The sequence below is a fragment of the Hyaena hyaena genome, unplaced genomic scaffold, assembly GCF_003009895.1.
Source record: "Hyaena hyaena isolate Hyena2069 unplaced genomic scaffold, ASM300989v1 scaffold_157, whole genome shotgun sequence".
In the NCBI taxonomy this organism is placed as follows: Eukaryota; Metazoa; Chordata; class Mammalia; order Carnivora; family Hyaenidae; genus Hyaena; species Hyaena hyaena.
In genome coordinates, this window is record NW_024080789.1 from 729,974 (window position 1) to 754,582 (window position 24,609).

Genomic DNA, 24,609 nt, shown 5'->3' on the forward strand with positions numbered 1-24,609 from the left:
GGTCAGGAAGGGTGCACAGGCCGAATTAAGGATGACATCTCTGTCCCAAAGGCAGGAGGAGGTCAGGCTCCAAGGGGGAGAACCCTTCGCCCCAAGCCAGGTGTTTTGGAATGACTGGGGCGTCCAGCCCGTGAGACCTGACCAAGAGACAGAGAGCTGGGTTTTTTTCTTTTTGGGGGCAAGTGAGATAAAGCTTTTATGAGGTCCAGCTATGTTCCTCAAAGTATGCTTCCTTTATTACGTGCAAAAATGTTTCATGAGAAATGTTTGGGAAAAAAAACTAGCTTAAGTAAAGATAAGCCCGTTTGTTTACTTGAGAACTTCTCGCAGCCCTTCCTATGTGAAGTCCGTTATGAAGCTCTAAGAGGGTTGTAAAATTGGCTACGTATATTTTTTGGTTTGGGCATTTCCTGGTGTTTTTGTTCGTAGAGCCTTGTTTTCTTGGAATATTTCAGTTGGGAGGGCTGGGCTGGGGATTATCTGGAGATGGGGGCGCTGGGGCCGCCTCTCACTGGCTTGGGAGAGCAGCAAGCATCTTCACGCTCAATGAAATCCCATGGACAGCTCGAAAGTGTCCCTTGTTGAAAGTATTTACACCACAGAAATTGGCAAAATGTTACAAATCAGGGCTTTTTTGCTTTTGTTCCCAGAGAGTTGGTCATGAAATTCCTGCCAGCATTACCACTGTTTGGTGGCCTTATGCACCCCCGGACAGGGGGAGCGTCCGGGCTGCTATGAATGTGTTCAGCCTTTCCCTAGTCGGGGCTATGCAGAACCTTCCCTCCTTGGCCGAGAGAAGCCTGGGGGTGACTGAGGGGTAACCTTTCTCTCTCTCTCCCCAGAACGATACCTCTGGAGAGTATAAGAAGGCTCTGCTGAAGCTATGTGGGGGTGACGATGAGTAAGTGGCTCCTTGGCCCCAGGCTGGCGGGAACGGCCTCGGGGGGGTGGCAGGCCTGGACCCCGGTACTCATCTGGATGGATGGATGGGTGGAGTGGATGAGCTTGGGGCTCCCTTGGTGCCGGGAGCAGCACACAGGTGAAAGTCTGTGTGTGTGTGTGTGTGTGTGTGTGTGTGTGAGAGAGAGAGAGAGAGAGAGAGAGAGAGAGAGAGAGAGAGAGAATGTGCTCTCCCAGACGTGGAGGTGTCTGCTCTTGGGACCTTGGAAAGTCCATCTGGGGGTGTGGACTGGGAATCAGAAGGTGAGGGTCCAGGCCCTGCTACTTCATAGCTGCTTTTCTGTTACGTCAGCTGTTAAATGGAAAACATACAGGTGCCTGCTCTGCCTACTCGTTTATTCAGCGTATTTGTAACAAGTACCCTCTGTGAACAGGCATTGCGGGGAAGTACTGGTAAGGCCCACAGCCCAGCGGCGAGCACAAACCAGTGCAGGGTGGTCCTGGGATGGGGAAAGTATACGTGTCTGTGACTGCAAGATCAATGGAGAAAGTATACATGTCTGTGACTGCACAGAGCAGGGCACTATCCCATTCTGGGGGAGGCTTCTGGAGGTAAAGTGGCAGAGGCCCAAGGAGGAAGGTGAGGAAGAGGAGGAGGTAAAGACAGGGTCTGAAGGAGAGCGGATGGAGGAAAGGCCTAGCGTTGTGCAGGAATAGCCTTGTTCATTTCTGTAACTGAGGCTGCACTTTTACAGAGTACCAGGGAAGAGAGGAGGCCAGGAGGTGAGCGGAGCCTCCTCCTGGCATCAGAACCTCTCCCAGGAGTGGTGGGGAGCCATTGAAGAGATTAAATTGGGCTTGACTTGACCAGATTTTTATGCTAGGAAGGGAACTGTAGGTACTCTGACTCTCCCTCCCAGGGCTTATAAGGATCCAGTTAAGTAAGGATTAGAAGAATCTCCTATGAACCTCTGGCAAGTGCCTTGGGGGCGGATTTTGGTTCGACAGACAGTTACTGAGCACTTGATATATCCAGGTGCGTTATAGGAGGCGACAAAGAGGTGACACAGCCATAGGCTGGTCGTGGACTTGTTTGAGAGGGGAGACTTGGACAGAAATCACTCAAATTATAAGGAAGAAAGGGGAGGTCTGAGGGTTCGAGAAATCCTATCCCAGTGGGCACTTGGGGCCAGGAAGGCTGCTGGGCAGAGAGCCAGCATTGCAGGGGGTCTCAAGAGAGGGTAGAAGGTTGTCAGAAATGGGGGAGACGACTCTGAATGGATGAGGCTAGAGAGAAGGGGGAGCCAAACAGGTTTACTTCAAGCGTGTGTCTGTGTGTGCGTGTGTGTACGTGGCTGTGTGTTGTGTGTGGAGCCTTGCCCACGATGACGTTCCCTCCTATCCTCTCCCCAACCCCCTCCATTCCAGTGCTGCTGGCCAGTTCTTCCCGGAGGCAGCGCAGGTGGCCTATCAGATGTGGGAGCTTAGTGCAGTGGCCCGAGTAGAGGTCAGACCCTCCCCACCTCCTGCTTGACCTCTTGACCACAAGCTTGGACTCTTCTGCTCGCACCTTCCTGCTACTCTGTTTGGCACCCAGCTGCCCCCTGGTGGCCAACCGGAGACATTGGTTTCCCACATGTGGAGCTTCCTTGTCTTCTAGGAGTGATTTCTGGTGTGGGCATCTGATTCCTGCGTTACTTCTAACACGCTGGGAGGCGCCCGGCCCACTAACTACTAACAGGGCTTGCTGAATGGAGACATGTCTGGTTCTGTGGAGAGAGGCCCATCTCATCCTGGGGCGGACAGTTGGCCTTTAGAGGCACGACAAGAGAACAGATGGGTACCCGGAGGTGCACGGGACGATTCCAGGTTGTTCTGACCATCCAGAGACCCAAGGTCCACAGAAGTACTTGGGCAAACCGTTCCAGGCACTGATAGCACTTGGTCCACATGAAAATGTTTGGAACCTGGCAATCTCTGTTACTTACTGAGCCACCTCTTTCTGGGCCTCCGTCTCCATGTTTACCGTGAGGGGTTAGACACGCCAAGCTCAGTGCCTTCCAAGGGCTCTTGAGCTCTGATGTTCTAGAACAGCATTTCCCAAATGACGAGGCAAGAACCGTCATTGCAGATGACCTTAAATTATATAAGAAATGAATTAGTTTGGGAGAGGGGAGCCTCCACGACATTAAATAACTGAACTCATGGAGTAAGAGTGTTACTCCTTTTCGATTTCATCAACCTGAGTCATTTTGTCAATGAGAGAGTCGCTATTGGGTGCCCCACTCGCCAGCTTTCTTTTTCTCACAAACAGAGCTGAGAGCTGGCTTCAAGTTCAGAGGTTTTGGCGAGCAACGGCATCTCGTTAAATTTGGTGATATTTGACACGTTTTTTTTTTTCTCCTTCTTACATTAATTTTCATGGGTTATAATCTGTTTATGACACATCATACCAATTTTCTCTTCACGAGAGCGATGCAAAGTTAATTTTCATTCATTAGGCAAATATTTTTTGAGTGCCTACTTCTGTTGTAGATGCTTGGGATATATCCAAGAGCAAAATGAACAAAACTCCTTGCCCTTTAGGAGTATTTAAATATACATAAAAATGAACGCATTTCAGTAAAACAGAAAAGAGGTTGAATTACGTAAAAACATGAAGGAATAGCATAGGATGTATGCAAATATGGCAACATTAGGAACCTCACTTAGGAGTGACTGAAATTTGGGAGATTCTGTTCTGGTATCTCAGGACATTTTGGTTGCCTTGTCACAGGGAGAGGCTTCTGAAGAGGCAGGAGGGCCTTGGAGACAGGGCACGGTTCTGAGGGACTGGGGAGGCCCCAAAGGAGCTAGGACAGAGTGGCTTCCTGGGGCAGGAAGCTGCCCACTTTTCCCTTGACCAGCACTCACTCTGCTCCCAGGCCTGGGTCTGTCTCTCCTCCTCTCCCTTTCTCAGCTGTAGGGCAGGGGCCTGTCTGCTGTGCCTTCACCCCTGCCTCCCTCCCCCCAAGCTGCTTGGTTTGGGGCTCGTGGGGAAAGCGTCCCCTCCCTTGCATGCTGCTCTCGTGGCTTGGCCCCCAGGGGGGCCTGCAGGCACCTGCTGAGTCTCTTTCTGCTTCTTGCAGCTGAAGGGAACAGTGCGTCCAGCCAATAACTTCAACCCTGATGCTGATGCCAAAGCGCTGCGGAAGGCCATGAAGGGACTCGGTAAGGGGACATGAAGGGGGCGTGTTGGCCTCTGGGGCAGCGGGTGTGGCAGGCTTGGCAGTGGGCCAGGCAGGAGTAGCAGCTTGGGCCTCAAAGGAGGGCCCATAGAATGAGGCAGATTTTACATAAGTCTCCACCTTCCCAAGGAGGCTCCTGGCTCCCTGAGTATAGGGAGAAGGGGAGTGAGGAGGTTTGTGAGGAACTTAGCACAAGCCCTTTCTAGAGCTGTCCTAGTGCAGAAGAAAGTACTAGGTCATAAAGCCTGGGTTCTCCTGCGGGCTTTGCCTTAGACTTCCTGTGTGACTTTAGGCAAGTCCTTCAACCCTTTCAAGTGTCCATCCCCTCCACCCCCCCCATGTAAAAGAAGAGATGGGGACTCATTGATCCAAGAGCCCCAGTTCTGGGCTGGGAGCGCCCCCTGCTGGTTATCACATCACATCCTCCATCTCCAACTAGTGGGAGGAATCACTCTGTGGACAGATGCCCTGTTCTCAGAAAGGCCAGTGGGGACAGAGCATCCAGGGTTTGGCTGCCATCGCCCTTTCTCCCCCAGTCCGTCTAACGGCACCTCCCAGGGACCTTGGCTTAAGTCGTCTCCCTTCTGGGCCTCATCTTCATTTGTTTCCTGGGAATGATAATATCTACCGAGCATATCTAGACTGTAAGATGACAGGTATAAAAGCACTTTTGAAAGTTGGAGTCCTGTGCCAGGTCTGAGGTCCAAGGCATTAATCTGAGAGGCTGAAGGTGGTATCCCGATGTCTCCCAGAGTCGATGGCTGTGGTTAGAAGGACTTGGGCTCCAGTTTCCAGGGGGTTAAAGAGGAGGGACACGGGGTCCCCGTAGGATTTAGATTGCCAGGTTAGAAGGATCCCTTAGTAACTACTCCGGCCTCTTCAGGGGATAGGTGTGGAAATCGAGCCTCAGAAAGAGGCTGGGACTTGCTCAGCCATTGCCAGAACCAGGGCTGGAACTCAGAGGCCCTGAGTCTCAACCCCAGGGCTCCCTGCTCCTCTCGGGGTCTTTTTCTCAGCCCGTGACCAGACAGATGGGGGTGCAGGGAGGATCCCTGGGGAAGTCAGCAACTTAGGCTCCTGCAGGTGCTTCTATCCTAAGATTGGCACAGCCCGTCTGTGGGGGACGTGGGGAAGCCAGGCCACGGGCCGCCTTCTGAGCTGTGTGGCTTGGGTGATTCAGGAACTGATGAGGACACCATCATCGACATCATCACGCACCGCAGCAACGCCCAGCGGCAGCAGATCCGCCAGATCTTCAAGTCACACTTCGGCCGGGTGAGGCTTCCTCAGGGGCCCAGGTCCCACACCCACCCTCCTCCCAGGAGCTTGGCCAGCCACCGCCAGCTCCGCACCGTTGGGCGCCTGGGCCTTCATGGCACCAGGGCTCCCGTGGTCATGTGTTCTTGGGGTATCTCCCACGTTGGTTTCGGGCTGCCTGCAACACAGTCTCTCCACCCCCCAGTTCTTGTGGTCAGTACCTGTGGGAATGGCTCAGCTGGGGGCAGAGATGAAGGACGTGAGTTGTTTTCATGTAGCATTTTCGCGATCTCGGAGTTCCAGAGGCTTCAGGCCCCAAGGCCGAGTGTCAGTTATGGCTGTGTCATGCTGGCGACTTTCCCCCGGGATGGACACAATCTCCTTTGGCACTGTCCTTGCCCGCCTCCTTGCCTCCAGGGAAAGTGGGTCTTCCTGCTGCTTGGCTTTTTTTTTTTTCCTTCATCCTGCCCTCTTTGCGTCCTCTAAATAGTAAACAAAGACACAGTCTCCCTCTATCCCCTGCATTCACGTGGAGCCCCCATTTCCTCATTCCATATCTCCTCCCTATCCTGGGTCACATGTGAGCAAGTGCTGATGCTGGCGTGACCTCTGCTCTGCCGTTTGTAGGACTTGATGGCTGACCTGAAGTCTGAGATCTCTGGAGACCTGGCGAGGCTGATTCTGGGGCTCATGATGCCACCGGCCCATTATGATGCCAAGCAATTGAAGAAGGCCATGGAGGTATGGTGCAGGCACCAAAGGGATGGGGTCTAGTCTGCAGGTGGTGGGGGGACACGGGTGCTCCTCACAAGCCCAGATGGGTGGGCTGTACCTCCTTGACAGAGCCCTTCCCACACCCAGTTCAAACTAGCACGAACACCAAAGGGGATGTTGGCTCCTGTAACTGAAAGGTAGGGGGCGCCATCTGCTTTTGGACATGGCTGAGTGCAGGGACTCAAGTAATGTTATATGAACTCTTATCTCTCCCCTACCTTGGTTGTCTCCCCTCTGTGGTAGCTTCACTCTCAGAGACCGTCTCTCCTCGTACAGATAGTAGATGGCTCGTGTATGTCCTACCAGCCAGCACCTCTGTCCCTTCTTGGAACTCAGGAGTTCCACCCACGTCTTGGCTTCCACCCTGGTTGATGCAAGCAAGGTCACATACCCAGTTATCAGTGGTGTCAGTGGGATCTCAAGGAGCTGTAGAGGACGCAGGATGGATCCGGAAGGAAAACAACAGCAGTTGGAGTCTGCATTCTAGTCTGCCCTGCCACTAACTCACTGTGTGATGTTGGGCCACTTACATTTGCTAAGCTTCCATACCTTCAGCTGTGAAATGGGAGTAGTCATCCCTGCCCTTCAAACATCAGAATGGGTCAAGCAAGGTCATGGGTATGGAGGGTACTATTCACTGTGAAGACTTGACCTTGTGATTGATTTGCAAGAAAGGGCGTTAGGTCCCGGCCCAGCTGCTGCTGGGGCTGCTTTGCTTCCCGGGGCAGCAGCTGTACCAGTGACGGCTCTCCTTTACTGGGAGCGTCCAGTAACCTGTCCCAGGCTCCGCAGACTAGCTCAGCCACTCGTCTCACCCACAAGGCCAGGCTTTCACTTTGTCCCCGTTTTACAAATGAGAAAACTCGGGCTCAGAGTCAAAGTCACAGCATTATAAAATAACACAGCAGGGATTCACAACGACTCTGTCAGACTCTAGAGCCTGACCCAACAACCCCATGAAACCACCAGGGCTTCTGGCCCATTGAGGATTAAGAGAAGAAAACAGACATTCCCTGGACAAAGCAAATTGAGATTATCGTCTTTTTATTTATTTATTTTTTTAATTATTATTTTTTTTTTAAATATTTATTTCTAGGAGAGAGACAGAGAGAGACAGCGTGAGCAGGGGAGGGTCAGAGAGAGAGGGAGACACAGACTTTGAAACAGGCTCCAGGCTCTGAGCTGGCAGCCAGCACAGAGCCCGACGCGGGGCTCGAACCCACGAACCGCGAGATCATGACCTAAGCGAAAGTCGGACGCCTAACCGACTAAGCCACCCAGGCGCCCCGAGATTATCGTCTTTTTAAAATGCCCAGACAAAAAAGCAAGTGATTTGAAAACGAGTTTATTTTTTATTTTATTTTTAATGTATTATTTTTTAATGTTTATTTCTGAGAGAGAGAGAGAGACAGACAGACAGAGTGCAAGCAAGGGAGGGGCAGAGAGAGAGACAGAGATACAGAATCCAAAGCAGGCTCCAGGCTCCAAGCCGTCAGCACAGAGCCCAGTGCGGGGCTCAAACCCACAAACTGCGAGATCGTGACCTGAGCCGAAGTCAGAAGGTCAACCGACTGAGCTTCCCAGGCACCCCTGAAAACGTGGAGTTTAGAAGTTGAAGGGACCAGTGGAGCTAACCTGACCCAACCCTTTCCATTCCCACAGTTTACAAATGGGAAACTGAAGGAGGCTCAGCACATCCGTGAGCTTGGGGAAGATGGGGCTGGACCCTGGGGCTTAGGATGCTCTGAGGCTCAGGCTGTCTTCTCCACATGCCTGCTTTTAATAAAGAGCTTGTTAAGATCTCAGTCAGCCTCAGTCTCCTTGAGGTCAGAGAAGCCAGAGAAGCCACGGACTGGCCGACCAGCAGGCACTAGCCTCTAAGGGCAGCGAACGTGCCTTACTTTTTTTTTTTTTTTTTTTTTGTGAACACGGCAGCTTGTTCAGTGACTGGCAAATTGCAGGTGTTTTGCAGATCCTTGAATCTATCCATCAGTCCATCTTGTTCACCTGCCTCCCTCCCCCAAAGCAGGGACCTTTGATAGCACATTCCCCCAAGCCACCTTAGTCTAGAGGACCTAATCTATCTGTCCATAGACCATTCATCAAATCCAAATATAAACAAATACTGCATTTTTTTCCCCTGAGGCACAAAACCTTTTTCTTCTGACAAAATTATAGATGAGAAAATATACACAGAGCAAAGAAAGAAGAAACTAGAAATCGCCTGTGACCCTTTGCCCACCCAGAGACCATAATCACTGTTACACTGTGACGTGTGACCTCTATTCTTTTTATATTCTTACATATAAGTATTTATATTCAGATACACATGTGTATATGTCTATTTATATGTACATACCCGTATACCACGTATTCTTTTCTTTTAAATTTTTGGTCTAAAGACATTCTCATGGGAGGTTCTGGAAATCTTGACAAGCTGGCGTGTTCCACCCTGATTGTGCTATCTCTGGTCTGGGGGTTCGGAGAAAATCCAGGAAGGCTTGGTGGTCTGCGTGGTGGTGTCCTGGACCAGGGGCCTCCTTGACTGGGGCCCCTCGGGCCTCTAATGGAGGTCAGGGCTGTGGCTCAGGTGTTCTTCATCTTCACATTCTAGGGAGCTGGCACTGATGAAAAGGCTCTCATTGAAATCCTCGCCACTCGGACCAACGCGGAAATCCGAGCCATCTGTGAGGCCTATAAGGAAGGTGAGTGTGGGAAGCCTTGGGCCCAGGGCCGCTGGGAGGTGGTGGGGGAAGAGCCGCCTCTGCAGCTCTGACGTTGCCCCACTGCTTTGCTCTGAGAAGCCCCTGGGTGTGCCCAGCCCTGGGTCCGAGGAAACGATATCCCAGGCAGAGTCCCAACTGGATGAAGGCCTGGAGGAAACAGAGGAGAGAGTGTCCAAGCTGATGGGGGACAGGAGGGCAGCCTCCGGGGTGGGCAGCCTGGTCAAAATACTATTTTGAAGAATCTTGAGTACTGTCAAAAATGTTTAAAGTTTCCTTCTTGTCAACAGCTTTAAAATGGTAGAGATTTTGAGCAGGAGAGTGACCCAGCCAGAGCCGTGCTTGTGGGTCCCCTGTCTTGTGGGAGGGGAGGCAGGGAGGCTGTGAAGCAGGAGAGACAGGATTCCAGGAGCCCTCAGCTGGGACGAGGCGGGGCGGGGGGAGGCGACAGACTGGGGGCATCGGTGTCGAGATCCACGGCTCCGTGGCTGGATGCTCCCAAGAACCAACCACGAACTCCATCCTCTCCACCACACCCACTGACGTGCTCTGGCTCAAGGCTGAGCTTCTAGAAGCAGCCCCCCTATCCTTGCCCAGCAGCTGCCCACACACCCTCTCTCTGTCTCAGACTATCACAAGTCCCTAGAAGATGCTCTGAGCTCAGATACGTCTGGCCACTTCAAGAGGATCCTCATCTCTCTGGCCACGGTGAGTGAGTTCGTGTCCCCAGGCCTGCCTGGCCCCCTGGGGGCCCAGGAGGATGGCAGGAAGCTAGGAGCCCACTCTTGATGAAGAAAGGGTGTCTCCCCCACGTGCCTTCTCAGTCCCACTGCTGAGGCCACGACTGCCTCATGTAAGGCCTTCTCCCACTGTTCACTTTCTTTTTTTAATAAAGTTTATATATTTATTTAGAGAGAGCACACAAACAGAGGAGGGGCAGAGGGAGAGAGAATCCCAAGCAGGTTCTGCGCTGTTAGTACAGAGCCCAGCATGGGGCTTGATCCCACGAACTTTGAGATCATGACCTGAGCTGCCAAGAGTCAGATGCTGGTGATTGAGCTACCCAGGAACCCCTCACCATTCACTTTTCAAAGCTGGCTTGGTGATACCTTCTCCGGGCAAGCCCTCCCCAGTGGCCCTCAGCCCGGCTTTTTGGGCCCCCAGCTGATAGCACAAAGCCGGGTGGGCGGCCTGTATGTTACCCACTAGCTTCCTTCACCTTTGCCTGAGTTTCTGCAACCCAGTCGCCAGTCCCAGACACACAGTACTGCAGGCTCGCTGTGTCTGAGTCGCCCTGAGCTGAGTGCCTTCAGATTTCATGTTCACAACAGCCTTCCTGTGAAGGCAGTATTATTGTCCCCATGCGATGGCTGAGGGAAAGGGTTCAGAGAGCAGAGTGGCTATTCCAATGTCCTGTGGCTGCTGAGGGGCAACGAGGGTGATGCATGGGGACTGATCTTTCTCGCTGGTCCTGCTGCAGGGGAACCGTGAGGAGGGAGGAGAAGACCGGGACCAGGCCCGGGAAGATGCCCAGGTGAGAACCCCCAGTCGGCTCCAGCTGACATCTGCCCATGCCAGGCCCTGGCTCTCTGGAAGTGGGGAAGGCTCCTGGCAGGGACATGGCTGATTTAGTTGGAGGAAGCTTAGACTCATGGACCCCTTGCACCTCTCTACCTCTTAGAGGCAAGATTTTGAGTGTTTTCACAACTTCCGGAGAGACTGTGGTCCTGGTCCCTGGGTGAAGAGATGGCTTGGGGCCCCTAGACCTTCAGCATTGAGAGGGATTTATAGATCATCTGGGTCAAATCCTCATGTGACAGGGGGAAAATGGAGGCCCAGAGAGGGTGAATAACTTCTGAGAGTCACACAGCAAATCAATGACCCAGGTAGAATTGACCCAGAGGGAGCAGGTCTGGAAGCTTGCTGGGAAGGGGCCCTGAGTGCCAATGGCCTCAGTTTATTACCTACGAAATGGGACCAAGGTTGAAGGAAGTGTCCCGGGAAAACCCAGAAAGTGAGTTCATCAAGGGCTGGGATCTTTGTCATGCCCACTGATGTATCCAAAGTGGCACATGGTCAGAACTCAGTAAATATTTAACATTAAATGAATACAGGAGTCCAGGGTTCTCTTGGGTCTCGTAGCTGCTCCACTTCTGTCCTGCTCCTGAGGCTGGGGAGCGTGAGGTCTGGAGGCTGGACAACCCCAAATCCATCATCTCTGAGGGTCCTTATGGTTGGTCCTGAGGCCATGTGCACTGTCCCCGCTCGCCTGTGCCGTGCCCCCAGTACCACAGACACCACAGACTGTGGATCTGGGCTGGTGGCTTGAAAAGAACCCTGATGGATTGGGGGTTGAGGCAGCAGCTCCGCCGACAGAAAAGTGGGGAGTGCTAGAGTAGCATCTGAGTATGCTGTAACCCAACAGTTACAAAACTATAAAATGCGTACTAAGTACAAAGCATGATTCTAAGGCTGTTTTACGCTTTATTATGCTCCCTTTTGTACTGGAGGAAAACGAAGCTCCTATCCAAGCATATGGTTTCTAAGTGGCTGTGGTGTGATTTGAACCCAGGCCTGCCTGACTCCAAAGTTTATGCTAATACAGGACCCACTATGGCAATTTCTGTGCAGCTTCCAGACCAGGTAGCTGCTGTTTTCCAGTTGAGCAGCCCCTGGTTTGGAATGCAGGTATCAGAAGCTGGTTTTCCAGTTGCATGTGGGTATATTTATAGGGGCTCGCCTGGGAACCCCGCCAACCTGTTGAGGCCACATTGCATTCACTTATTCAACATCTATGTATTAAGTACTACAACGAGCAGTCTCATTGTGCCCTTGAGGGTCTTTGAGCGTGGCTTGCTCCTTAGAGCTCACCCCAAATCCATCCTCCACCCTGAAATTCATCCTCTAGGGAAGGAGCCCACCTGGGGCCTACCTATGGGGCTGTGCTTCCAGTTGTTGCCAGCAGGGGACAGTAGTGGGCCGCACTGGCAAACACCGCAGGGGCCAAGGGGTGAGAGAGAACCTGGGTAGAAACAGTGGAGCCCTGCCCAACCCAGCTGTCTGTCCAGATTCACAGATGCTAGACCCTGAGCAGTCTTCTAAGCATTTTTTTAGAGCCGGAATGCTTGGTTTCAGAAGTAATACATATTCTTTTGTAGACCCTCTAGGAAATAAGAGACGAGCCAAAATAAATAAATAAATCCATAACCTACTACTAGTAAAAGCCATTATTCATCTTTCAGGATATATCACTCTAGTTGTCTTTTTATGTGTATGTAAAAATGCATCTTTGATTTATAACAGTTAAAAATTAATATTCTGTGAGTACTGTTCACATTATTTTGAAAAACTGACATCACTTCATGGCCATGTACTATTCCGTTGAAGAAGCTACCAAGCTTTATTTAACCCACCCTCTTCCTGGTCACCAACTCTTCCATCATATGCAGGAAAGTTTCCCTTAAATAGGTTTCTAGAGGAGAAATGGGAAAGCCAGAGGAAAATGTATACAAAAATTGAAAGCATTTGGTCTGCAGAGGGGCACCTAGGTGGCTCAGTTGGTTGAGCATCCAACTCTTGGTTTCGGCTCAGGTCATGACCTCATGGTTCATGAGACTGAGCCCCGCATCAGGCTCTGGGCTGACAGCACAGAACCTGCTTAGGATTCTCTTTCTCTCTCTTTCTCTGCCCCTTCCCCACTCGTGCTCGCTCGCTCAGTCGCGCTCTGTCTCGAAATAAGTAAATAAACATTAAAACAAACAAACAAAAATTGAAGGCATTTGACGTGCAGAGCCAGGTTCCTTCTAGAAAGATAATACACATTAGTACTTGGCACTGTTCCGTTTATACGCCCTCCTTCCCACACTCTACCCTGGGCGTCTGGGACACGCCCAAGCTGTTGGAAGTCCGGGCGTGTTACTACAGTGTGTGTATGTATGTAGTGCTCACCTGTCGCCCCACAGGGATTGCCGACAGCTTCCCTTCCACCCTCTCCATGTTCCAGTTTGAGCAACAAATAATATAGGCAATCTAATGTAGGCCCAGAGTGAAGTGAAGAATTGGAGCCAGTTTGGGGTAAATCAAGCCCCAGGCTATTATATGTTAATAGAACAGTTTTATTGAAATGTAGTTCAGACACTGTGCTATTGACCCATTTAAAGCATATGCTTCAGTGGCTGTTAGCATCTTCACAAACTTAATGCAGGCGTCACCACCATCGGTCAGGACATTTCATCACCCCCAGAGAAACTCCGAACATGTAGTTACTCCTCACTTCCTCCCGACCCTCTGGTCCTGAGTCACCACTACTTTACTTTCGGTTTCTATAAATTCACCTATTCTGGACATTTCATGTAAATGGTGGCATATAATATGTGACGTTTTGTGACTGGTGCCTTCCACTTAGTATATTCAGTGTTCATCTATATTCATCATGTATCAGTACTTTATTCCTTCCCACTGCCAAATAATGTTCCATTGTATGTATATACCACCTTTTTTAAAGTTTATTTATTTATTTTGAGAGAGGGAGAGAAAAAGAGCACATGTGTAGGGGAGGGGCAGGGAGAGAGAGAGCACAAGAACCCCAAGCAGGCTCTGAGTTGCACAGGCACTGCCTCAGGGCTTGACTCTCAAACCATGAGATCATGACCTGAGCTGAAATCCAGAGTCAGACACTTAACTAACTAAGCCATCCAGGCGCCCCATCATTTTTTTGTTTTGTTTTGTTTTAATCCATTCATCAGCTAACTGACATTTGGGTTATTTCCACATTGGGGCTGTTCAGAATAACGCTGCTTGCTATAAACATGTGTTCGTGTTTGTTTTAAAAAATTCTTAATGTTTATTTATTTTTGAGAGAGAGAGAGAGACAGAGCACGAGTGAGGGAGGGGCAGAGAGAGAGGGAGACACAGAATCCGAAGCAGGCTCCAGGTTCTGAGTTGTTGGCATAGAGCCTGACGTGGGGCTTGAACTCATGAATCATGAGATCATGGCCTGAGCTGGTTGGGCACTTAACCAACTGAGCCACCAGGCACCCCATGTGTGTACATGTTTGTATGTGCATATATTTTCATGTCTCTTGGGTTCATAGGGATAGAATTGCTGGGTCCTGTGATAACTCTGTTTAACTTTTGGAGGAACTTCCCAGATTACTTTTTGCCTGAAGTAGCTAGGCTAATAAGGAAAAGCCTTTGTGTTGAATGTTTGGAAAATTATTTTGGTAGCCCACTGCATTTTTCTTTCTTTTTTTTTAAATTCTTTTTTTAATGTTTACTCAGTTTTGAGAGACAGAGACAGAGCGTGAGAAGGGGAGGGACAGAGAGAGAGAAGGAGACAGAATCTGAAGCAGGCTCCAGGCTCCACACTGTCAGCACAGAGCCCGATGCAGGGCTCAAACTCACAAACTGAGATCATGGCCTGAGCCGAAGTTGGACGCTTAACCGACTAAGCCACCCAGGCACCCCTGCATTTTTTTGTATAACACATATCATTGTCTTAAAGATGCTTGAAAAAACAAATACGTCTGGGGTTCTGTGGCCCGAATAAACGAAAATTGACACATTAGATTCCTTTTTGTTTGCTTTTTAAAATATCTCCATCTTAAAAAAATATACTAGCATTTTTAGCACCACTTTTTAAAAGTGTGTGAAAGGCACATAGCACATAATAAAACATGACACATAGTAAAAGTTGCTGTCTCAACCATTTTTCAGCATACAGTTTAGTGACGTCAAGTACATCCAGTGGTGTCCAATCACCATCTAGCCATCTCCAGAGCTCTTTTTATCTTGTAAAATTGAAACCGTGTACTCATTAAACAGTGACTGCCCATCCCCCTCCCCAGTCCCTGGCAACTCTACCTTCTGTGAATCACAGTACGGCGGGGACCGCGTGTAATTGCAATCATACAGTATTTCCCTGTTTGTAACTGGCTTATGTCACTTAGCGTAATGTCCCCGTGTTTCAACCAAGCTTTTGATATAAAAAGGGATGAATAAAAGCCAGGAGTATCCCATAATCCCTGTGGCCCCAACAACACCTATCTGACATTAAAACAAAACATAGAAACAATGCATTTGCACATTGAAAAGATGTAAACATAAAATCTCAGGAAAAATAAGATGCAAAAGCTTTCCCCGTCCTTCTCTCCAAAGGTAACCACTGTCCATCTTGACTGAGCCTCTATCTTGACTTCCCACCAAATATGTTTGTGCGACTGTGCATTTATCTTCCCTTAGCTAACCTGGTTTTTGTGTGGTTTTTCTTTTTTTAAAGATTGGCTTTCCAGGTCTTTTTTCCACCCTAAGTTTTTTGTTTATTTTGAGAGAGAGAGCACAAGTGGAGGAGAGGCAGAGAGAGAGGTAGAGAGTGGATCTCAAGTGACTCCACATTGTCAGCGCACAGCCCGATGCAGGGCTCGATCCCATAAACTGTGAGCTCACGTCCTGAGCCAAAACCGAGAGTTGGACACTTATCCACCTGAACCATCCAGGGACCCCCCTTTTCTTAGCTACATGAAAGGAATACTATTATACACAATATGCTATCCTTTACCTTTTTTTTGCTCAATTTAAAGAGAAATTCTTCTTATCAGTCTACAGTGCTGATAAGGTGAGTTTCCCTTTAACTAATATTTTTAATAGCGGCATGGATTTCCATTATTGGGGAGCCGTAGTGTGTTGAACAAATCATCGGGCTATTAGTAGTTTCCAGTTTTTCTCTGTCACAAAGTTGTGCTGCAGTGAACACCCTTGTTTTGTATCTTGAATGGCTTTGGCCAGTCTGTCGGTAAAGGCACCCTCCTGGCCACATAATTGCTTGATCAAATGGCAAGTGCATTTAAAATTTTGAAAGACATGGCCCCTTTATATACCGAAAAAAGGTTTCTAAAGCAGAAGGCTTTTGTGAAGTTTATAAAGAGGATGGTTTTGGTCTGCCCAATAGAAAAAAAAGTGGTCGGCAGAGTTTCGGGGAAAGAGGAGAGGGCAAAACCCAGTCGAGGGCACGCAGGGCTGGCTCCATTTGGTTCCCAGGCCCTCCAGGACGCTGCTACTTGCCTAACAAAATAGTGTCCTAATGACTCAGCGTAGCACAGTGATTAAAAGTCACCCTTGTAAGATGACTGGACAGCTGGCGTCATGCCACCTGATTTTGGCTTTGTGTCCTCCTCCCGCAAGTCCCCTCCCCTCCCGACCTCAGCTTTCGCGTCGCTCCTGCTGTAACTTGAGGGGTTAAATGACGGGTCTCAGACCCACTTATGGGAAAGGGTGTAGGGAATTGAGCGCTTCTCTTGCTCTAACTTCTGGGAGGCAAGCGTGCTGAGCGCTGGAGTGGCCCTAGTTGGCGGGGAGTGACAGGTAGAGTGTCCCGTTCTGTGTCCTCCCCGACCCCTCAGGTGAACCCTTCAAAGTTAGTTCCCAGGCCTCTCCCCATTGTGGGCTCCTGCCCGAAGATCAGGGAAGGTGTTTTCCCTCCTCCCTGCCCCCGGCCCCCTTCCCCCAGGCCCCAGAGCCGCCTGCTCCCTGCCTCCTCTGACTCAAGCCTTCCCTCTCTCCTCCTCTCTCTCCTCCCCGCTCTCAGGTGGCTGCTGAGATCTTGGTGAGTGTCCTGTTCTTCGTGGGGATTTTCATGGCTTCTCTGAGTGAAGGCTGAGTGGCTGTGCCTCTGGAAGGGCCGAGCGGCCCGTCAGGCAGTGGCTGGGGGCTGCCCCCAGGTTCTCTCTCTCCCCTTCAGGGCCTCTTAAGAGCCCCACTGGGTAGAAAAATGGGCCAGGCAAGGGTTTCCCACATTTCAGCCACTCACCTCCCACGTGATTTGTGCTACACACCACTAGCTGTGAGTAGTTTTCTTTAAATGGACCCTTTGTCATCTGAAATGAATACTTTTAAAGGAAAATTTAACGTCAATATGAAGGGAACTAGTGGCTGGCTGGAAGATTACTGTGGAAACATATCGATGTGGTGTGTCAAAATATATTTGCCCGTTTACCACACTTGGGGAAACACTGGCTAGGCCATTTTCCTTGCACATGGACAGACACACTTTCCCTGAAAAGCCCTGAGGGGCTTTCAGAAGCGCTTAAGGACGGAAGAACTCAGAGTCCCCGTGCCCAGTGCCTGTTTGCCCTCCCGTGGGTCCCCGTCTCGAGGTCCTGGGGCCTGAGTGGGAGTGCCCTGGACTAAGCCCCTGTGTCAGTCCAGAGGGTCCCTGGGAACCGGCGGTGGGGAATGTGGAGGCTGAGGAAGGAAGAAGGGGCCAATGTCAGCCTCCTTAGGCGTCGCCCTCAGCCTAGGCAAAGACATGAAAGTGGATAATAACCAAGGCCTTCTGGTGTCTTTCCTCCCAAATCCTTGCCCCCCACCTGGGCTCTGCAGGAAATCGCAGACAGGCCCAGTGGAGACAAAACTTCCCTGGAGACACGATTCATGACGATCCTGTGCACACGTAGCTATCCGCATCTCCGGAGAGGTGAGGTCTCAGTCCCTTCCCTTCCCAGATCTGATGGGAGCCTCTCCACTCTCTACAACAAGTGGAGCGGGTTGCCCACCCCCCCACTCCTCACCCCAGCAATGGAATATGGTGGTTGGTAGGGGAGTCGAGTCCTGGCTCTACCGCTAACATTCAGCCCCAGGCCAACCCCCTTCACCTCCTAAGGGAAGCAGGTGGGATGCCTGGGATAAGGGATGGCAGTTGGCGGCTGCCTAGAATACTGTGTTGAAGATTCGAAGGTCCAGCGCCATGAACCTTTGCTGATGTCTGGCGGGAACAAGGCAATGAGGGTGTTCATGGCACAAGGAGAACCTGCACATCGTTTAGCCCCAGGCTGCCACGTGCACAGGGCACACCAGTATATGGTGGCCCTGACATTAGGTTCTCAGCGAAGTGTCCTGTCCACTGAGACATTTCTCTCTCTTTTTTTTTTTTTTTAAATATTTTTAATTTATTTCTAGGAGAGAGAGAGAGACAGCGTGAGCAGGGGAGTGTCAGAGAGAGGGAGACACAGACTCTGAAACAGGCTCCAGGCTCTGAGCTGGCAGTCAGCACAGAGCCCGATGCGGGGCTCGAACCCACAAACCGCAAGATCATGACCTAAGCGAAAGTCGGATGCTTAACCGACTAAGCCACCCAGGCACCCCGAAACATTTCTCTCTTAACATGCATTTGCCTGGCACTTAAGGGGCTCTAGCTTAGTGGCTAAAAGAACAGACTTGGGAGCCAGATTGCCTCGATTTGAATCTCCCACTTATCAGCTGTGTGACCTTGGGCAAAGTAGTGAAAGTATCTGTGCCTTAGTTCCCTTATCTATAAATTGGGGTTTTAGTTCTACCTCACACGATTATTATAAGGATACAAAAAGAATAATGCATGAAAAGCACTTAGTGCAATGCCAGGCACATAGTAACTTCCTCAGTGTCATCACGATGATTACTTACATTAATCTCTATCCCAACTTGACACAGGAGGAAGGGGGAGGCCTAGAAGGCAGAGGATAATCACCCAAGGTCCTTCAGTGAGCTCGGGGCAGAGCCTTTGCTAGGACCCATGCTCCTTTTGCTACCCCAGCCTGGGTAGAACTAGTCTGAGGCTCTGAGGCAGTGTCTGACTTGACACAGGTTGGCTCTGAACCCAAGGCAGCCTTGAGGTCAGAATTTCCCTCCCACAGCAGTCCTGCCCAGTGCACGTAGGCCTGGGCTGCGGTCATACCTGCTGCCCCTTCCCCCTTTCCTGCGGCATGGCCTGGGTGGGAGAGGGGGGATGGTCCCCCCCACTCTGAACTGAAGCTCATCCCCCACCTGCGGGGCTTCTCTTGGGGCCAGTCTTCCAGGAGTTTGTCAAGATGACCAACTACGACGTGGAGCACACCATCAAGAAGGAGATGTCGGGGGATGTCAGAGACGTGTTTGTGGCCATTGGTAACTGATGGGGACCAAAGGAAGGGGATGGATGTCCTGGGAGGGCGCTGGGGGCACTGGGAACATGGCTGGATTCCCTGGGCACATGTGGCCGTGGCAACTTCTTAAGCTACTACTGCTGGAACGTAACCCCTGCCGCTGTGAGGGTCCTGCCAGTGTGTGGTTGGTGGGGTAGCATGAGGACTTGTTCCAGGCTGCAGGGCAGGATGACAGAACAGCTTTCCTGGGGAGGTAACGGGCCGGGCATGGCAAGGTTGGGTAGGGGCACAGCGTTCACAAGACTAAGGTGTGTACACTCACACACACGCACACTACACGTGAGGAGTTGGGAGGGTTAGTGTGCAATGCGATCTTTCCCGTGGGTTCCTGAGCCAGCGCATGGCCATATCTTGAGCACCCATGCCCTTGGGGTACGCAGCTCCAGCCTCTTGCCCTCTGCCCTCCTCCCCCACATACTTTTATATCCAGAGTCATTCTGGCTTTCTGGCACTAGGGTCTGATCCCCTCTCCCTGAGTGCCTGAGACACTCCTGGGTGGGCTCTGGAGCCTTGAAATCCTGCAGCTGCTGAGAGCTAGAGACTCCCCCACCCCCAGGCCTTGAGAAAGGGCTGGGACAGCCAGGCAGACATCATCGGGAGTGGTGATGGGTGGGGAGTAGGGTCCCCAGTGCAGCTAGAGCGTGTAGGCTCTGGGGCAACAGTCAGCCCCCAGGATCCGTGTAATATTCCTCTAAATCAGTAGTTCTCAAACATGGGGCTGCACCGGCCTAGGGAGGCCAACCATTCTGGTTAACACCAAAACCACGAATGTCCTGGGCAGAGTGGGACAGGTTGGTCACCTCCCTTCAGAGTTGCATTCGTAGCACATCTGGGGAGGTCCATGAGAATTTGCATTTCCACCGGGTTCCCAGATGTTGCTGCTGTAGCTGTCCAGGAACCATCCTTTGAGCACTGCCGCTCAAAATATGTCTTGAACCTGAGCCTATAGGGTGGAGTCTAGAACTCAAGTTTTTAACAAATGTCCAGTGATTGTGATGCGCTTGGAAGTTGGCGGCCCCGTGCCTTGGGCTCCTGAGGGGTTTCTTCCCTCTGAGTCCTCCACTCACCTTTAGCTGCAGACACTTTAGCAGGAAGTGAGCTGCACCCCCTGTGAGAGCCAGGTCTAGGAGGAACTAGAGGAGGGGCTTCAGGAAGGGGGAGGGAAGGTGTCAGGCCCTGAGGATGAGGCCGGGGTTGGCAATGCCCTGTAGGCCCAGGCTGGGGGGAGAGGAGGTGGAAGGATAGAGCCGGGACCCGCAGGCTGGGCACGCCACCTCTGACCGGGTTTCCTGCATCGCTCTCCTCTTCCTACAGTTCAAAGTGTCAAGAACAAGCCTCTCTTCTTTGCCGACAAACTATACAAATCCATGAAGGTAAACAAACTTGCACGTTTGTTCCTTTCCCTTCCAGCCGCTGTGCCCACCCACAAACACAGGTGTGTGCAGTGCCCGGGTCGGGACTCGTGGCAACTATTTCCACCCACTTGGTGTTTACCAGCATCTGGCCCTTGTCTGGCTCCACGATAGTAGCTCTCAAGTGGGAGTGATTTTGTCCCCTGGGTGTGTTTTGTCCCTGCAACTCGGGGAGTGTTGCTGTCGTCTGGTGGGCTGGGAGCGGAGATGCCGCTAATAGTCTGTGATGCACAGGACAGATCCCCGCCACGAAGAATGACATGGCCCCAAAGGCCAAGGTTGAGAAACTTGCTCTGGGGACACAGGGCTGAGTAGGGCTCAGTCTCTGCCCTCTTGGAGCTCACCTTCCAGTGGGTGACACAGTGTCTCCTCCTGTGACAAATGATCGCACAGGTAGTAAGTGCTGAGCTCTGGGACTGGCTTCGGCTTCTGGAAAACCAGGGCCACTCTGGCCACCTTCTCAGCCCAGCAAATGGAGTCTTGGCTGCTGACAGAGCCTGAGCAGGCTGTTTGGTGGGAGCGAGCCTGACACCCCTCTCGGCTTACAGTCCCCAAACATGACGGCCACATTGGTGTTCCTGAGCTGCGAGGGGGCAGAAGTGGACCCTAGCTGCCCACACATCCCATGTCACGTGCCTCCTCTTAGTTTCCCAGGGCTCCTTTATCAAATCACCACAAATTGAGTGACAACAGAGGTTTTATTTTCTTGTGGTTCAAGAGGCCAGCAGTGAAAACTGAGGGTGTTAGGTTCCTTCTAGAAGCTCTGAGAGGAAAACTCTCCCCTGCATCTCTCCTAGCTCCTGGTGGTTGCTGGGAATCCTGATGTTTCCAGGCTCTGCCTTCATCTTCGCATGGCCTGCTCTGTGTGTACGTCCAGGTGTCCTCTCGTACGAGGACTCGAGTTGTTGGATCTAGGGTCCGCCCTAATCCTGTGTGACCTCAACTCACTATATGTGCAAAGACCCTATTTCCAAATGAGTTCACATTGTAAGATTCCAAGTGGATGTGAATTTGGGGGGCACATCATTCAGTTCATACGGGTTGTTTTTGCCCGTCCGGCCAGTCCGAGCCACAAGGGAAGCTGGGTCAGGACTATTCATGGAAGATAGAGGCAGACTATCCCACCCTGGTTTGGAGGGAAAAGAGAAACAGACAGACGGCCACCCGCAAGTTCTCGCCTGACCTGACCCTCCTTCTCCTGCCCTGTGTCTCCCTCTCACCTGGCTCCACCAGGGTGCTGGCACGGATGAGAAGACCCTCACCAGGATCATGATCTCCCGGAGTGAGATTGACCTGCTCAACATCCGGCGAGAGTTCATTGAGAAATACGACAAGTCTCTCCACCAAGCCATTGAAGTAAGTGGGGGGGGAGGGGAGCGGTTAGAGACCAGCGGCCAGGATGACGAGTGTCAGATCCCTCACCATGAGATTACAAGTCCTTTCTGTTCCCACAGTCTTTTTCTCAAGGAGTTCCCAGCCAGGGTATTGATAAATGAAAGACCTACTTCATTGTGTACACCAAAATAAATTCCAGACAGCTCAAAGGTTTATAAGGAAGGATTTCCAGATAAAACAGCCCCCCCCCTTTTTTTCCTGCTTTTTAAAGATGACTTTATTGAAGTATTACTTATAGACCATAAAGTATACCTGTTTAAAATCTTTGTTTATTTTTGAGAGAAAGAGAGAGTGAGGAGGGGACAGGTAACGAGAAGGGGGGACAGAGGATCCAAAGCAGACTCCGTGCTGAAAGCAGAAAGCCCAATGCAGGGCTCAAACTCACAGACCGTGAGATCACGACCTGAGCCAAAGTTGGACCCTCAATCGAGCCACCTGGGTGCCCCAATATTTTTTAGCAAACTTAATGAGCTGCGCACTCTCACCACAATCCGGTTTTTGAACATTTCCATCACCCCACTAAGATCCCTTGTACCTGCTTACCTATTTCCCACCCCAACCCCCCCCCCCCCCACCCATCAAGCAACTTTCTATCTCTATAGATTTGCCTTTTCTGGCTATTTCATAGAAACAGAACCATGTGATGTGAGATCTTTTGTGTCTGACTTCTTTCACTTATAGAGCCCTTTTTTTGTCTTTGAAGTTGGCCAAGATCTTAAAGTTTGATACTGGGCTTGGCCAACAAGACTGTGGGAAATCTTACAGCAGCTTCACGCAGACTTGGGCGGGGGGCGGGGAGGGGGGGGATGTACATTGGTAGCACATCTTTGAAGAGTAGCTGGGCAATTTTCAAAATTTTAAATGTATACACTTTGGACTTGCTGATTCTGCATGTGGGAATTGACCCTATAGGCCTAGCTACACGTGTTCCCAAGGGTGTATAAGAGAATATTTATGCCAGCATCCTTTATAGTAGCAAAAGATTGGAAACCCTCCATACAGAGCTGGTTAAAGAAAGTATGGTACACCTATGCAATCGGACATACTATGACCCTGAAAAAGCATGAGGAGGCTCCTCTGCTGATTTCGGATCTCCCCTAAGTCGAAAAAGTATAGCCCAGAATACTGTGAGTGCTGTGTGTCCATTTGTGTAGAAAAGGGACATCCGACACATATACATGTTAGTATATGCTCAGACTGCTGCTGGGAAACCCGGACAAGAAAACAGTAATCGTGGCTCTCTCTTGATTTGGGGGAAAGAGGGATCAGGAATGGGAGATTTTTATTGTATAATCTTTCCTTTGACTTACATTGTTTACAATGATGATTTTTTAAATCAAATGCCAAAAATTACCCAAAAACGAAAGAAAAGCGTATATCTTCAAAATAAAAATGACAAGAGCCGCTCTAAAAGGACGGAGAGTGTGGCCTCCAGCAGAACTATGATGTGTCACAAACGCAATGACGTTCACGTAGATTCCTGCAAGGACCTGGTACTCACTAGATGTTCCATAGTGTCTGTTCACATGAGGAATCTCACTTGCACAGGTGTTAATGGCTGTGGGAGGAGGAAGGGAAGAACAGAGGGCAGGCACACGTCACAGAGGGGAAGGCATCAGAGGGCAGGCAGGATTTGAGGGTGGTGCAGAGGGGATGCTTGACGGAGAAGTGCTAGGCATTAAGTAGGAAGATGAACCAAGATGCTCTCAGAAGGGAGGGGGGAGGTGAAGCCACTGAGCTTCCTGGGTGTCAGACCACAGAAGGGCCTTGAGTCCAGGCTGAGAGCTTGGACATTTTCCTGAGGGTAATGGGAAGCCATAGAAGGGACATAGTCACATTTGTGTGTTTGGGAGACATTGGGCTGACAGCAGCTGGGAGGAAGGAGCATTGAGGCCATCAGGACTGCTGTAACTCATTGCTCTTCCTCTCCTCCTGCCAGGGTGACACCTCTGGAGACTTCTTGAAGGCCTTGCTGGCCATCTGTGGAGGCGAGGACTAGGGCCACCCACGGTGGCCGGCCCCTCTGCCGAGAAATGGTCCGCAGCACCAGCCGCCGTGACTGAGCCTGATTGCTCCAGCTCCAGAGACTAAGGAAGGGACAGGGGTGGGGGGAGGGGGGAGGGGGTGGGCTCTTGTCTTCAGCTGGGGTTTAGGAAAGGCTCCCACTCCCATGGGCCACTGAAGGCCCAGCACGGTCACTCTACTCACATGTGAGTGGCTGAAGAACCATAGCCACCAATCCCATCCGTCTCCACTCCCCATCTTCCTCCTCAGCCCTTCCCGGCTTCATCCCTTGCTGCAGCCCTTGCCCTGGTTTGGGCTTTGTCGAATCCAAAAACATACTGAGCCTCTGTCTGTGAAATGAGTGGAGTGTGTGCTTTGAATGGTAGGGTGTGGTGGCAGGTGCCGATTAAGTGCTGTGGGGGAGAGGAGGGTCGGGTCAGTGTCTTCCAGCCGATTGTCAGTCCTCCCAACTCTTTCACCACCTGCCTCCATCCAGGTTTTGTGCAAGAGACCGAACCAGGAGTCTGGATACCTGGGGTCAAATTTGCATCTGCCACACGTGTGCTTCCTAGCTTCAGGCCAACCTCTGTCCCTGCCTGAGTCCCCACTCTTATCTACAAAGTGAGAGTCGGACAAAAGGATGTTGGCTTTCTCTAGCATTGACAGTGTAGGATGTGCCCCCAAATCATTCTCTTTCCACTTGCCTCTTTAAATAGAAACAGACACATAAACACATATTTCCCATGGGGTCTGTGTTTTTGACCTAGACCTGCAGCTGGGTTGCCCTCATGACAGCCTGAGGTATTCACCCCACCCCCCCCAAGGAGTAAGTTCTACCCTCATGCTCTTGACTGGGAATCCAAATGAGAGTCTGAGCTAACATCTAGCCTGGAAAGGCTGCCTCGGCCCCCTCCAGGTCTCGGATACCCTCTCCTCTTTCTGCTGCCTGGATGTGTCTCTGTGC

General features: G+C 51.0%; 1 protein-coding gene across 2 annotated transcripts in view; it reads left to right on the plus strand.

Annotated features, from left to right (window-relative positions):
• ANXA6 (annexin A6) overlaps positions 1 to 24,003 on the plus strand; it is a 51,229-nt gene extending 27,226 nt beyond the window's left edge. Inside the window, exons 13-26 of one of the 2 annotated variants that reach the window (XM_039239462.1) lie at positions 843 to 901; positions 2,329 to 2,407; positions 4,029 to 4,110; positions 5,308 to 5,402; positions 6,012 to 6,125; positions 8,773 to 8,863; positions 9,510 to 9,589; positions 10,362 to 10,415; positions 16,464 to 16,481; positions 17,258 to 17,351; positions 18,701 to 18,796; positions 20,149 to 20,207; positions 21,480 to 21,602; positions 23,581 to 24,003. In XM_039239462.1, coding sequence (XP_039095393.1) covers positions 843 to 901; positions 2,329 to 2,407; positions 4,029 to 4,110; positions 5,308 to 5,402; positions 6,012 to 6,125; positions 8,773 to 8,863; positions 9,510 to 9,589; positions 10,362 to 10,415; positions 16,464 to 16,481; positions 17,258 to 17,351; positions 18,701 to 18,796; positions 20,149 to 20,207; positions 21,480 to 21,602; positions 23,581 to 23,640 — 1,104 coding nt within the window. In that variant the 3' untranslated portion in view covers positions 23,641 to 24,003. The remainder of the gene's footprint in view (positions 1 to 842; positions 902 to 2,328; positions 2,408 to 4,028; positions 4,111 to 5,307; positions 5,403 to 6,011; positions 6,126 to 8,772; positions 8,864 to 9,509; positions 9,590 to 10,361; positions 10,416 to 16,463; positions 16,482 to 17,257; positions 17,352 to 18,700; positions 18,797 to 20,148; positions 20,208 to 21,479; positions 21,603 to 23,580) is intronic. The other variant, XM_039239463.1, reaches the window with a different exon arrangement.
• The last annotated feature ends 606 nt before the right edge of the window (positions 24,004 to 24,609 follow it).